We start from the raw sequence: 15315 nt of genomic DNA, 5'->3' as shown, positions 1-15315 counted from the left end.
GATGATATCTGATTAAATTCAGTCTCCCTCTTGTTGAATCAGAAACTGCTTAAGATGAATATAATAATAATGACAATAATAATTTATAATCAGGAGGATTACTTGTGAAGTTGCTGCCAATGGTACTTGCTTTATTGGGGTTACTATGCTGTTTAAATTGCATTATTCAAGTGTAGGCTAAATAGCCCACTCCTTTGTCGACCTGTAAAACTACACATTTACGTCGAGGTAAAAAAACTATACAATATAGTTCAACGAAGGTTGTAGCTTCAAAACCCCTGAGAGTATTTATTTGAGTAATGGGGCCTTTTATTGCTTATAAAGTTTTCATTTGACTTTCACTTTAAGGGTTTAGGTCTACTGTTTGACTATATTTATGTGGCAGAGAGGCTGAATTACTTTGCTTTCGTTGTCATTTTGTCCATGTCCTTACCTAGAGTAAAGGAGACAAAACAGAGGGAATGGAATGAGACAACATTTAACATGTGATCCTATTTTTGTCCCCAGTGATAAATTCAATGCCTCTTACTCCAAACATGGCAGTTGAGCTTATCTCCTAGCACGTAGAGCAATGTCACCACCGACATGTTAAAAAAGAAGAAGCCCACCAGACCTGCAGTGCTGAAGTGCGCAAGAAGGGGGTATACCCAAATCCCAACTGACAAGTACACCCATACAATCCTGCAGAACAAGTTTAGAGAGAAACAAATACACAGTATCACTGTTTCTGTCAGAGCATATTGTATTGTCTTGTCTCAAAGAACTGTGCAAAATATTCACTGGCACATAGTTTCCATCCATTGACACTGAGGACACATATTTTAAGATTGTGACAGCAAAACATACAGCACAGTAAAGAATCTCACAAGATCAGGTATATTTATGGATTGCACCATCACACACACAAGGATTACCCTATTGTTGGTTCAAGATAGAATAGTTACAGTAAGAACATAGACACATTTTTACACTGAAATGTATAAGCCCCATTGGCTTATGTGAGAGATTGATTTTAATCTATTTATTAATTTATATCTAAACTTAAACTTTATTTTATTTAATTCATGAATCATCCTCTATATCTCTTTGTGTAAGTGTTTCTTAAATCCTTTTCACTCCGTTTGGGATTTACAATCTGTTTCTTCTAAGTTGTAGAAATGTTTCAGTTTTATAATACTGGTTTATTTTTTTAAAGTTTAAAGCAGTGCTGCATATCTATTCATCTGCATCCATTATAATGACTTTGAGTGACATCTTGTTTGTGCTTTTTGTTTGTCTGTCATATTATTGGTACACCTTACTGACCAGTACAGATGCATATTGTTTTGTTTCATTACTTTTACTCAGCGCAGTATTACTGATGAGTATTTCTACATCTTTCTGGTTCAAATAATATTACAAATCTGATCCCTCAAAAATATATGAAAGATACAGTCAGTTTCAAATGAGCAATATTAAAATAAGAATGATTTCATAGTTTTAAAATGCTGTGAAATTGCTGTGTCTTTGTCATGTTTCTGCTGCATATGCCTTACCAAACTTACCACTTACCAAAATAAGTAAGCCGAGCCCACACCTCCTAATGCTGCGAGAGCATATTTAGTCTGTGGGAAGATGTGAGGCTGCACCAGCACTTCTCCAAGTAAAATTGGCAGGACAAATGTGTGCTGAGAAACAGGATGGGAATAACTCATATGAGTGAAGGTTTATGACAAAGAAATAAAGATTATTCAAATTGTGGCATATGTTTCTTGAAAATGCAGATTTACAGACCATAGCATGGTTTATCCAGGGAGGGAAGAAGGTGTCAATAGTGGCGGGGTAGACCAATTCTCTGTCATAGGCAAAGATCGTCCAGAAAAGTAGAACAACAAACTAAATGAAATACATAGAACATGAAGTTAATGTAAAATTCTTATTTAATGATTAAAAAGATGTAGGATTTTAAAACTTTTGTTTCTCACCATGCCCACAGGGAAGGCAAAGACAGAGAAGAGAAAGTCTTTACATCTGTTCAGGGTGCTCTCTGATTTTTCCCCAGCGTGTAGGTCATTCAGGGTGGCCAGTCCAAAGAATGACATTTGTAGTAACTGAAATATTACAAGACAACATAATTGCTTTCCATTATCCATTTTCACTTCTGCAATATATGGTTTTGTAAATTATTACTACTATTATGATTAGGTAATAAGTGTGATGTACTCACCAAATTTAAAAAAGTAAGGTACTTCCAAGGCCCTCCATAAACAAAGATTCCTGGTGGCAACTCCTCTCCTTCCTTCGCTATGAGACTCTTCACAATAAATGCATACCAGCTGAATGCTGCAACGTGGTACAGTCTCCTCTGGGTTGAAGTCATTCTAATGTACAACAAACAAACCAACAAAAATAAAATGAACACAGGCAAAAACTACTCCTGATGTTTCCTTCAAATTGAGGTACTTCGGGTAGTGAAGGTTCTTTAAAGATTAGTGTAATTCAGCACGAGCTTATCAAGACGTTTCAAGCAGCGGAGACAAGAGGCCCACTGTTTCTTATGAAGCATAGGAGTCCTTCTTTCATAACCAACGCCGTGTAGCATGTGACTGGAGCCAATTTGATTCACAGTGAGAGCTTTAATAGTGTTTTGCAAGAGAATTCGTGCAAAGTTAAGTAAGCTGATCAGTTCAAGTTAAGTAAGAAAATCAGTTCAAGTTAAGTAAGAGAACCAGTTTAAGTTAATTGAATCATCATCATTTTACAAATACACTTGAATTCATCTTCACAAAATAGACTAGACTAGAAGATGTGAAGCTTGTAAATGTTTGGGAAACTCTTCATTTACTTGAGAACCAGAGTTGATTCTGAGTTGTCATAACATGTCCTGAAATCCTAAAGTATCATTGAGCAACATACCAAATCTCTGCCAGCATCAGGTAGGCTGTTTAGAATTAAGCTTGAACCTGAATGACCTCCTTTTGGGGGGGAACACATTTTAATTTGTGAAATTGTGAAATTGAAAAAAAACTAAACTCATCATAAGGTACAAATATTATATATGTTGTTTGGCAGATAATAATAGACTACATTTCGCCTTTTTAGGTCCAAAAAAGGCAAAATTGTTTAATAATTCTTTTGATTTTGTGTTCTGGTGAGTGTTTTAAGTGTTTAGGGATTTGCATGATGGTCATGACAGACAGATACTCGTGGCCTTAGCGTGGTTGTAAAAAAAGGCTGTCTTTTGCTCCAAGGCTGTGTGGACTAAATAGCAAATCACTGGCCAGCAGAGGGTGCTCCTCCTGAATCCTGCCAAGCACACACCTGCCTTGCCTTATTTAATACAGTAGGAATAGTGATTATGTACAAGTAATATGGTTACGCTGTTCTTTTTCTTTTATATGTTTATGTTTATGAATGAAGCACGTAAGTTAGAACTGTGTATTACAGTAAGATAAATAGACACTAAGTTGTAGAGGAATTTGAACTATCCAATCACCACACAACACGTTCACTACTTCTCAGTGGTGCTAGAGGAATTGTCATTGTGGTGAGACACGGATTAAGGGATGTCTTGTGTTTCACATGGTAAATTAGTCATGATGTCATTAAGCGGAAAAGAACTACATGTTCATTAATCCACTGACTTTCAATCAAGCATAAATCAAAAACATTTAAAATGTCATTCTGTCGTATTTTGGCAGATGTTTCAAACCTAATTACTCACAAAACTGATGTTTCCGGGAAGTTATGTCATTTTCGGAACATTAAATAGAAGATGTTTTTTTAGGGACGGATTAAAAGAATGGGTCTTTTTCACTGAAGACATTGTGACATTGTGTCACAGCAAGAAAAGTAAAAGTATTAAAATGAATTATGGCTGTATTCCATTTAGCTGCTTTTTCAGGGTCCTGGTTTTGTTCATGCTGCCTAACGTTCACGCTGTCATGGCTTACAAGTACTTGAACACCTGTGCTTTTCATATTATGACAAGTCAAAACGTCTGCTTTAAAAAATGTCTATACATCTCAGGAACATTTTGAAACCTTAGTCACACAGAAGATATAAAAACACATTTTAGAGAAATTTCATTTACAAATGGCATGTGTAAAGTCTTTGCAGTTTTGGAATTTCTTATTTCAGTGTACAGGTATGACAAGTTTCATTTAAAGAAGTGAATTCCTGTGTAGTCACTTAGCCCTCTGGCATCTAGCCAATCAGGTAGCTTTGGCTTTAAACACTTAAAAAGTAACATTTTTCATTCAACATGAAACATGTTTGTTTGTTTCACCAATCTTTAAAATAAAAAAAAATGTGGATGATTCAGATAATTTGTGTGAACTGACTCTTTAAGGCAACCAGGTGCAGCTTGAAATATTGACATGAAACCTTAAGGCTTACTGGATAATAGACTGGGGGGAAAAAAGCAATAAACAGTATGTTCTGTACAGTGTTCAATTATTCATTATTAATAACTATCATATTTAAACTGCAATTCTGTTTATGTCTGTTCATATTTTTTTAATTCAATGTTTGATTCAGATACCAAAGACCTGAAGCTACAATTTAAAGCAGAATAACAATAGTCCTGCATGCATAGGAATTTATGTATTCACTGGCTTCACAAACACATGTGATTTACATCATTGTTTAACACGGTTGGGAAATACTACAATATAAACAACAATATATTACAGTTTCATAAACCCTACTTTAAATGGTCTTTTACACTTTTACATCACATTTAGTCTTAAAAACAGCAAACATTAACGTAATGGCTGTGATTGCTGCAAAAAAGGCAAGGTCAGACCTCAATCCAGACACATTCTGTTGCAAACATTGCACTTGACCCATGCAGTCAGTAATATCATATTTGACTCCCTCTCATGTAGCCTCAGTCCATTTTCCTTTCACGCCTGTAGCAACTTGGTAATTCACCCTCAGAAAGAAGCCCTTTGTTGGTCATGGCACATGTTATCATGACAATAGGCTTGAATTAATTTGTATTACCGGTAGTTTTACACATTTTAAAGTTCAGTGCCACCGATACAGGTACCCTGCTTCTTCTTCACACGATATGTCTTGTTTGCGAAGTCCCATTTCTATTAAATGTCTTTGGTAAGAAAATATCTTGGTCATCATTTCAGCCTTCAATTGACTTTGTTCTTTTGGATCCCATTTAAGGTGCCATCTGTGAAAATAATGGAGACACAAAATGGTTTACAACAAGGGAAACCCAAAGTGCATTTAAATAGGTAACAGTAAAAATTGTGTAAATGTATTCATACCTCAAATCGGCTGTAAACTTTCCTCTCCTTCCTCATGCTCTGAATCCTCTCCAGCAGCATCTCACGCTCCTGACTTGTCTTAGGCTGCCCTCTGTTAAGTGACCTGATCCCTCTTTCTTTTTCCCTTTTGGCATTTTTGTCAGCTTCGTCTTCTTTCTCGTCATCGGTTACAGGAGACTCTTTAGCAGCTTCGATCCTGCTTTGGCTATTAGCAGAAATTTGCTCTAAAAGAATCTTTGTATCGTCTCTCAGGTTGCTGCTTGAGAGCACATTAGCTGTTGATGATTGGTAGCGAGATTGACCTGATTTTGGCTGCTTGGACTGTGGTGATGCAGGAACGGCTTCATCTGATGTGATCTCTGGCTGTTCGGAGCAGTTATTTTGCCCTACTTGTTCATTTGTTTGCTCATTGCAAGCTGACTCCTGTGTAGTTGTTTTATTAACCTTATTTGTGGCCTCAGTATCATCTGTCTTTATCTCATCAGGGTCAGGCATTTCAGGCTCTTTGCTCACTTCATTCTGCCTGTCCAGATTACTATTTTCAGCAGATACAGGTAGCTCTGAAGGTTGGGGTTCAAAAGTCACAGATTCAGGTGTTTTGCTTGACAGAGTTGGCTCTGTTGGGACTTTTGAGGTAGGCTCAGTTGGGCTAGACGTTTCTGTTGAAGGAAGCATTGGAGTTTCAGTTGAGTTTGTTGCAATCTGCTTGGGAAGACATTCAGTCTCTGAGGGGCTGTGCAATGCAATGCATGTTTTTTCAGCCTCAGGGGACAAAACTGATCCGACAGACTCCGTTAGAGGAGAAGAACATGTTACTGTTTCAATAGGAGTGGGAGAGACAGATCCTGTCAGGTTAAGTTCGGAGGGTGGGGTCGCTTGTCTTTCTGACTGGGAAGCATCTGGAGTAACATCTGGGAGGACAGGAGAGCTTGTTTCTGCTGCAGATTGCTTGGGGGGAGTGTCTGCTGGGGAGGGGGTAGATTGTTCAGAGTCTATCTTTGAACTGGACTGCGATGAAGATGTGTTTGACTCTAAACCGGCAGCACATTTGTCAGGAGAAATATCAGATTCCGCATGTACAGAGTCAGCTGCTGAAAGGGTCTCAGATGACGTCAATTTGGAGGGTTCTGGCGGTGAGGGGCTGACAGATTCCTGTGCATTTGGGGACAATGTGCTGGAACGTTGTGTTGAACTTGAATCTTCTTGGGTACCATTAGAGGATATGGTCTCTGCTGGAGTGGAATGAAGTGCACAGCTAGAGGGTGAAGGACTTGGATTGATCTGTGAACCAGAATCCGGCACAATAGGATTAGCAGAAGAGCTTTGGCCTGATGGGTTGGAAGATTTGAGTTCTGATCCAGTGTCTTGTTCAGGTAGCAGAGGAGGAGAGGAGATGCTGGTTTCTGACTGAAATGTGTCAGAATTTGGGGTTTTAGAATCCAATGCAGCCATTGCAGAAAATGGTGGTTCCTCCACTGAACTGGGAGTGAGTAAACCAGACTCCTTTGTGTTGGAATCAAGGCATTGGCTCTCACTTTCATCAGTACCTTGTGCAAGAGAAGGAACACTAGCAGGAGTAGCATTTGGTGGTGTGTGGTGTATTTTGGCTGGTGTAGGTGGAACACTTGGGCTACTCATTTCTACAGCAATATTTGACAGCTTTGGCTCTTCTAGTGATTTGCTCTGAGTTACTTACTTCTGTTTGCGCAGAAACAGGTAGAGCTTCTTCTGACTGGCTGTTCATCAGCTCAATCTTCTCTGAATCAGTTGAAACTTTGGTTTGTTCTTGTTTACAGCTTTGGGAGGTATTGAGATCAGTCGTGACCAGACTGTCCTGCTTGTTGGCCTTATCACTGGCATCTAAAGATGGACTGACTGGCTTGCATGTCTCTGTTGATGCCGTTTTCCCTGAATCCTCTGCAGTAGCATGTTTATCTAATAGACGCTCAGATGTTGAAGCGTCAGCCATCTTTTCAGAGGTTTCTTTTGGTACAGGCTCATCCTTTTTAACAGAAGTATTGTTTTTTAGTTCAGTTGGTGATTTCATCGGAGGCTTCTCCTTGCTCTTTTCAGCTTCTGTAGCCTTAGCAGCTTTGCGTTTTGCTGCCAACTCTTTGAAAAACAGGAGCCTCTCATCAGGATCACTCATATCTACATGTAATGGAGTGGTGAGCAAAGATTTGGTTGGCTGTTCTGGCTGAACAGTTTTGGGCAACTCGGCCTCAAAACCCTTTGATTCAGGCATGCATGGTGAGGAATTTGCTTGCTCTTCAGCTGGTGGTTTCAATGATTCTTGTACCTCTGAAAGGTCCTTTGACGTTTTGTCCTTTGGTGAATCTTTATCATCTTGTGTACTGTTTCCATCATCTGGTTTGGATGGGTCTGTGGCTGAGTTATCACAGGTGGATGACTTCATGTAACGACTCCATTCAAAAGGTTCTCTTGCAGTAGGCCTCCTTTGTCCCAAAACATGAGAAACGAAAGGTAGTTTCTTCTGTCCTGGCTCATTTTTGTCACTTTCCTCATCCTGTTGGTCTAGAGCAGTTTTGGTATCTTGAGAATTATGCTGCTGCTCCAGAGAGCTGAATATCAGAGAGGATCTTAACCTAGAGCTCCTCGGTAAAGCTGCATTATAATTCCTACGGAAGGAATCCTCCCTTCGAAGAACAGCAGTTTTGGGTTCCTTTTGCTCTACCTCCTCTATCTTTTCCACTTCGGTTGTGGATGAAGATTCTGAAGGTGTCGGTGTTGTTTTGGTTTCTGTTGATACTGGAATAGGTTCATCAGGCAATTTCTTTGGCTGTTCTCGTGCAGTGGTTTTGGCATAATTTGGAATTTGACTTGCCCTGGGTATTGCAGGAACCTTAAACTCTCTCACATTAGGGATTTTAGGGACTGATAGATGTATGCCTGGTGTTTGCTGTATGGGGAAAGAAGGCTCTTCAAAAGTATCTGGTAAATCAGCTGGTGACGATGGCAGGCCTTCATCTCCTGGATTATCATGTGCACTGAGGTATGAGCTAATCCTCCAGTTCCTTAGCCCCCGTTTCACCACAGGATCCTTGCGGTCAACATTAGGCTCCTGAAAAAACTGCTTCTGATCAGTTAGATTTGAGGGGGTGGGAGATTTTTGACAAGCATGTGGCTGGCCTACATTTAATCTTCTAGGATGAGAAGAACCAAATGGTACATCTGATGCTGGTAGTAAATTCTCTGAGCCCTGGTCAAAGTCTGCAATTCTTGTAGATGATAAGTAGTTAAGCACAGGGTCAAAGTTATCAAGTGGTTCAATTTCTTGTGGTAAACCAGGTTCAGAGTGCTGATCTTCCGAATAAAAGTCTTGGTTCCAGAACTTGTCATAGCCACTGTAATCTACTTCTTTTCCTTGAACTGGTCCAGGCTGCTGCCCCCTGTGGGAAGGCCTTCCCTGTGTCTCAGGCTCTGGCATTCCCTGCTGCAAGAATGGATAAGAGTATCTACCATGAGCATCTTCAGTATAACTGTGACGTTTCAAGGCGAGGTTTTCCATCATGGGCTTCCTGGAGGAGCCCTTATCAAAAGATGGATCCATGCGAGATTGCTGGGATGTAAATCTACTGTAAATATCTGCAGGGCCGTGCATGGACTCCTGCTTTTTAAGGGGCATCATTCTCCAATCTATGTCCATGCGTTCATCATAGGAATGTCTCGGCCATTCTTCTGGTTGAGCGTTGTCCAGTGGCTGAAATTTCTTTGGCTCTCTATACAGTGTTCTATCACTTGGATATTGCCTCTTTTGTGAAAGGCTAAGCTCTCCCATTGGAATGGCATTTTCAATCATGAGCGGAAGGGACTGAGCAAACAGAATCCGAAACTCTTCATCAAAAGTAGATACAAGCTGTCCAAGGAAAAGGTGTGCCATGCATCGATGGAGCTTCTCAAAAGACCACATGAAGCTGGACAAAGATGTGACAATAAGTAAGAATGAATAGAAGCACTTCATCCATGGCAGATACAAACTGAACATTCATGAATTCATAATATGTGGAGGTATTTTTGGGCATTCTATGGCAGTTTTAAATGTGTTCACCTGTAGTTCCCACTCAGTACAGCCCTGCAGTCTGTTAACAAGAAGCGATCCATCATCTGACCGTTGAAGGATTTCCCTGAGCGACAGTGATACGTGATGCCAGACACTGTTCTCACACGTAAAAGCTGCAAGACAAGCATCAAATCACCCAAAAATTAATATTAAGACAAAGTAGTACATATGGTAGGATTAATGCTTTTTCTTGCAATCCAAGCTAGGTGGTAGCATTGCTCTAGCAAAACGACTACCAAAATAAAGCATAGAAAAGGGCTGCATTGCAATTTCCTTTTTATAGTAGCATGCAGTTACTATGATTACTATCAATAGGAAAATGTCTATATTTACATAAAATGTTAATTAACATCAATATGATGTTAATGTGACAGATTTGTTCAAATGGCAGTATTATAGGACAACATAGCATAGTGTTACAGGCATACACAAGAGGCACAAAGCACACATACAGTAAAAACAAACATGTAATATACAGCATGTAAAGTAATGATAAACAAGGAAAAACCACACATAAGAACAAAACCATTATAGACAGCATAAACGCTTGATATATAGCGTGGAAGATTCACATTGCTGGAAAAAGCAAGATGAAGATGTTTTTAAATATCTTGTTGACTGTTGTTTGCTAAAAAAACATCCTAAAAACATTATATGCAGTTCTAATAATACATTACTCAAGTCAGTTAGGCGTACGAGCCAGCCACAAAATGTTCGGAAAAACAATGTATGATAAGTTTCATTGTTTGTTTGATGGAGTTACTCCTAGCAACAGCTGTACTGTTCCTAACTGTACTTCTGCTTTTCTTCACAAGCTTGGTTAATATGGACAAAGCAAGATTGTTGAAGGATAAGTCTGGCGATATTCTGTACTTTTGCCAACTAATCCCCATGACTCATATCTTTGTGACTTCCCTATTCTGTCTATGGCTCTCTGCTCCAAAGCCCAAACATTCATTCTTCAGAAGAGGAATATCATTAAAAATGGGTCATAAATATAAGCACAGATATAGCTTGGCACTGTAATTTTTAGCAAATGTTAATCAATCAGAAGTGTATTTGTTGTGGACTATTTTCGGCAGCGGACTAATACACATTTGGTGCTCCAGTGAGTATTTACAGCGGCGGGACAGTGACTCAAAGTAATCCACTGTGCCTATGTTCATTGGATAAAAAGAGAACATGACACCCAGTGCAACATTGAGTCTCATTAATACATTTTTCAACTGTTTTTCAACCTCTATGGCACTAAGGAATAAGTTATTTTAAACTTTAGATACACAGACAGTACTTGTTTGTAGGATAAATCAATTGCTGTTTTGGGTCTTTTATCTAGATTTGTTGACAATAAGAAAATACAGAATATCACCAGACTTAACCTTTCAGTTTTCAAAAGAAATGCCATAACATTGCATCCGCATGTTTTTCAGCTTCAGTAAGTCAAAGTGATATGAATGCAAATATGAATTTGTAGTAATTTTGTAGGTTCACTGTTTCTAGATTCAAAACTGTCTTTACTTTCTGTAAAATAAGGATATCACTTAAAATTCCAGATATTTAAACTTTACTTAATTACTAATTAACTACTATTTCAGGTTCAGACCTTTTAAAAACCTTTCCAAAAAACCCTGTGTGTTTTGGTGGGTGGGTTGTGATGACTGGGAGTGTTTGAAGAAAGGTGGGAGACTAACTGAATTTAAGCCTTTTCTGTTGTATTATTTATTATTATATAATATAATTATTATTTTTTAAGGAATATGTACTCACTTGAAAGTTCTGTAGATTGACTCTACAATTGGACACCATGTCAACAAAGTGATGTGCATTCTGCTTGTCTAAAAGGATGTAGACGGCAACATTCCTCCTGGCAGCATCGAGGATATCAGCAAAAATGTCAACATCGGTAAACATGTCCATCACTATAGCAATTACCTGAAGAGATAAAAGGCACAAATAAGACCAAACTGAAAATTGCAGAGGAGAAGCACACTTTGATGATTCATTTATTATGTCTCCCTCCGCCAAGAACATGAAAGATTTACCTGCTGTGCATTCTTGATAAGTCGTCTGGCCTGCTCCTTAATACTCGGCATTTCCGGCTCAGGGGGGTTGACCAGAGTTGTGACCTCTGTGGGCCCAATGAAGTGGTGCAGCTGAGGCCAGCCAAGGTCCAAGCCTGGGGCGTCCAGGTCGGAGTGAAGCGGCCAGTAAGTGTCTGAGGAGCCATCTCCTCCAAGCTCCAGAAACTGTTGTTCAGGGTTGTAGATCTGCTGAGGGTCCTTAATCGAGCTCTGAATATTCAGAATTTCAGGTGAGGACAGGAAGTCCACCACATCTGCTTTTTTGAGGAACTTATAGTATCCCTCCAAGTCCTCCTCGATCAGTGCGTCGATAGCCAAGCGGTACTCTTCCCGATAGTGAGGGGGGAGGTAGTTGGGGTCCAGGGGGTTATCCCCAGCAGAGGAACACTGAGAGCGATGTGCCATTCTGTATTTTAAAGAGAGGGCGACGGCAAAAGTAGTCATGAGATGAGTATGAATCATTTTCACTTTCACTAGCTAGATAGTTCTGAATGATCATTTACTTAGAGCTGAAACAATTGATTAAAAATTAACACTTTTGATGATAACTTATCTGTTAATAGTCACTTTTCAAGCAAAAATCCCCAGATTTCCCTGGTTCCAGCCATTCAAATGTACATTTCTTTTGGTTTTCCTATGTCTTATTTGATAGTAAATTGAACACCTTTGGGTTTTAGACAGTTTGCCTGACAGATCAATTATATTATGAGATGATCACATCCTGATGTCATTTTACATAATTATATATACTCCATGTGAATGAATACTGCAGTTTTTATTTTACACGTTGAACTGGAAGTCTCAGATGTAGTGCATAATAACTGTTCGTTGGATTGAGCATCATTTTGACTACTTCACATGTGGACTGATTTTACATTCATTTGCCAAAATCCGAAAGGAAGGATTTTATTAATATCATGACTTTTATTCCAACCATGCCACCCAGCCCTACGGCTAGTTTTACCACAATACGCTTAAATGAAAGGATTCAACTCTTCCTACACAGATTAGTAGCTTCCATTTAAGAGATGACGCCTTTACCCCAGGACACCTCTCCGTTATAGCACTAGCGGCTGAGGGGAAGAAGGAATCTAACCACAGGATAGATAGGTTAAGGGTGCGGCTCCTCCCTCTGGCCAAAAGCCCGGCCAAGTCTCCATTTGCAAGTTCATGTAAAGCAACATAAATGAACTGCCAACAAAACAAAGCATTTAAAAACTAAGCAAAACACGACATGAAGAAGTTAAGAGTATATATTTTACACTTTAAACGGCTTTTGGTCACATAGGTGTTGAAAGTCCCATTCTGGAATTTTTTTAACAAACTTTTTTTTTTCCCACTGAGACCAATATGGCATATCAGAGAGACTTCAGTAAAGCCAGGTAACACCGCAGAACCATATGCTGTAACAAAACGTTACACTTAACGTGGGTAACTCGGTGTATTACAGGCCTGACGTGATTCGGAGAACTTACCTCACTTATTCTACTCGTCAAGCTTCTCGTCGGTTAAACTTTAAGCTCCTCATTTGCTCTTCGCCATGTTTTCCTCCGAAGCTGCGACCTGCTTCTAGTCCATGTGTCGAAACTCTTCGGTTTCATCGCTTTTCCCCCCCGTAACCCAGCTCAACCAGTTTATTGTCATGCTTGAGGCATGTTTGCGAGGATGTTTGAGACAGCACACAGAGAGCGAGACTTGCTGTCGACAAAAAAAAATGTTTTCGCCCCGCCTCGACTTAAGCTCCACACAGATTGTTCACTTTTCAGCTCTGTGTCCATGCTTGTCCCGAAGCAGCTGAACTCTGCACATCTGTGGACTCAGCACAGCTGTAATCTGGCGACTCCAGCTGACTGGCTACTGCAGCTATCAACTGTGACGATACTAATTAACGTTAAATATCAGACACTGGTAGGTTGCTCCATTAACCTCCTACTTACACGCATTAATGTGTTAATGTGAAAAGCACTTATCATAACTCATTGTTATGTGACTCTACATACATACAGTCTAACTTGCATTCTTTCAAATGAAATTATAGACCGATATTAGTATGGAGCTTCACTGTTGTAAGAAGTGACCAAAAGGAATACCAGTTTCTGATGGGCAACCCTGTAAATAGTTAAAAAGCTGTAACTAATGGCTTTATAAATGGTTTATAAATACTTTCCTAATGCCTTTTAGATCAATTATCAGCTGTTAATAAGTAACACTTGGGTTACTTGGCAAATACTTTGTGGTAGTTTGACTAATTGCAAATGTGTGTGATAATATGTACTACCTAAGTACAATACAAACTAAAATAAGGTTACTAATCTTGAGGTCCCTTCTTGTAGAGAGTTTTAAGGCATTTATATTTTCTGTTTCAATTTCGCTTACATGTTGCCTATTGCTAAATACGTTTTTGCTTAGTCAAATCACCACAAGCTAATTACTAAATTTGTATATGAAAAAAATAATTGGGGTTGTCAGAAGGGGCCCACGCTTAATTATAGGCAATAAGAAATGACCCCTCATGATAATTAGCTTTTGTGGAGGAATATATACACCAATAGATAATTAGATTTAATCCTAAACCTATAATAGTCATTAATAATTGTTTCCCTGGAAATGCCATTGTAACTGGATTTACTGCACTGGAACAGTGAAAAACAGGTTACTTCTTTAACTGTATGAGTCTTTGATTTTTGCCTATTTATTACTCAGCCTTTAACTGATGACAGCATAGGGTCCATATGCCCTGTCCCATCTACCTATCATTGCATGGGGGAATGGCTAACCAAAAAGTGATCAGACCGGCAATACAAAAAATAAGAAGAAGAAGCCCAGAAATGGCTTCTTGGAATGAGAATTAATAGAAAACCAACCACATAGTATGTAGCTACCTTTGTGTGGCTTAAACGCCTGGAGGGTAAAAAACCTTTTCTTTGTGTGATGAGGAAATCCACAAACAATGGAGATACTGGGTGAGGATGTTTATTATAAAGAATACATTGGCATCCTTTCATGAAGGTGCAGTCTGGTAATAAAAACAAAAAGAGAGGAGCAGCACAAGGTGGCCAGGACAAAGCATCCAAGCCTGTGGGATAAGCTTCTCCTGCCAACATGCTGCCAACATTCATTATTTTGTTTCTTTGTATGGTTCATTGACAATCTCTCTTGCACCATTTGCAGTACTGTCCACAGACTGAAATGACATTACCTCACCAGACAGTCTGTGATGTAAATCTCCTGTGGTTTAATGACTTTGAAGTTGGAGGAAGGCCTTCAGTATCTCCATGATAGGACTTTGTAGCACATGTTTTGTTAAACCTTGAAAGGAGAGAGTGAGGAAGACAGACCAAATACAGTGGTTTTCCTTTAATGGGTGCTCCACTCCAGGACTTAAAATAGCCTCGACAAGAAGAAATCCGATGACTAAAGTAAAGGAAGTGATGCAACCTAACTGCTCAAGTAAAGACTTCAAGACAGTCGCTCATTCTTTCCTTTAAACACCACCCAGACACACAGAGGAGCTGTAGGAATAGAATCACTCAAAATGAATGTTCAATGATAGATAGTTGCTACACTACATACCACAGGGAAGCATTCCCCCGCTGCAGACTTCAACCTCAGTAGGTATTTAAAAAATTTGGTGACCTGCCTTTTGGTTTTATGACTGACAGCTTTGGTTATGAAACATGAACTTGGTCAATCACTGAATCCTAGCTGGATCCCTCCCCCTTCATAAAACACCTCCAAAAATGTCTGTATCAAACACATAAAGTGTAACTGTTATGATGTATGTGATAACATAATCTCCATTGAAATGAACCGATAAGGTGAATGAAGGCGAGAGTAGATTAGATATTAGCTACTTATAACCGTAACCACGTGGAGGCCTTCTGGAATA

At 39.2% G+C, this 15315-nt stretch overlaps 2 protein-coding genes across 2 annotated transcripts; both read right to left on the bottom strand.

The window, feature by feature from the left end:
* Window positions 1-515: 515 nt before the first annotated feature.
* Window positions 516-2359, bottom strand: LOC129092755 (androgen-dependent TFPI-regulating protein). The gene is made up of 5 exons (XM_054600770.1): window positions 2207-2359; window positions 1965-2090; window positions 1774-1875; window positions 1552-1667; window positions 516-681 (listed from the first exon to the last, which is right to left on the bottom strand). The coding sequence occupies exons 1-5, from the start codon at window positions 2357-2359 to the stop codon at window positions 516-518; spliced, it is 663 nt and encodes a 220-aa protein (XP_054456745.1).
* A 1127-nt stretch (window positions 2360-3486) lies between these two features.
* On the bottom strand, window positions 3487-13164 carry fam83ha (family with sequence similarity 83 member Ha). Its single transcript, XM_054600639.1, is given in 7 exon segments — window positions 3487-5167; window positions 5265-6944; window positions 6946-9199; window positions 9334-9458; window positions 11113-11277; window positions 11388-11832; window positions 12902-13164. Coding segments are annotated over 6 exon segments (4680 nt in total). The 5' UTR covers window position 11832; window positions 12902-13164; the 3' UTR covers window positions 3487-5155.
* Between the last annotated feature and the right edge of the window lie 2151 nt (window positions 13165-15315).

This window comes from Anoplopoma fimbria, chromosome 6 (genome assembly GCF_027596085.1).
Source record: "Anoplopoma fimbria isolate UVic2021 breed Golden Eagle Sablefish chromosome 6, Afim_UVic_2022, whole genome shotgun sequence".
NCBI classification, from domain to species: Eukaryota; Metazoa; Chordata; class Actinopteri; order Perciformes; family Anoplopomatidae; genus Anoplopoma; species Anoplopoma fimbria.
This window is presented reverse-complemented; position numbering and strand designations above follow the sequence as displayed.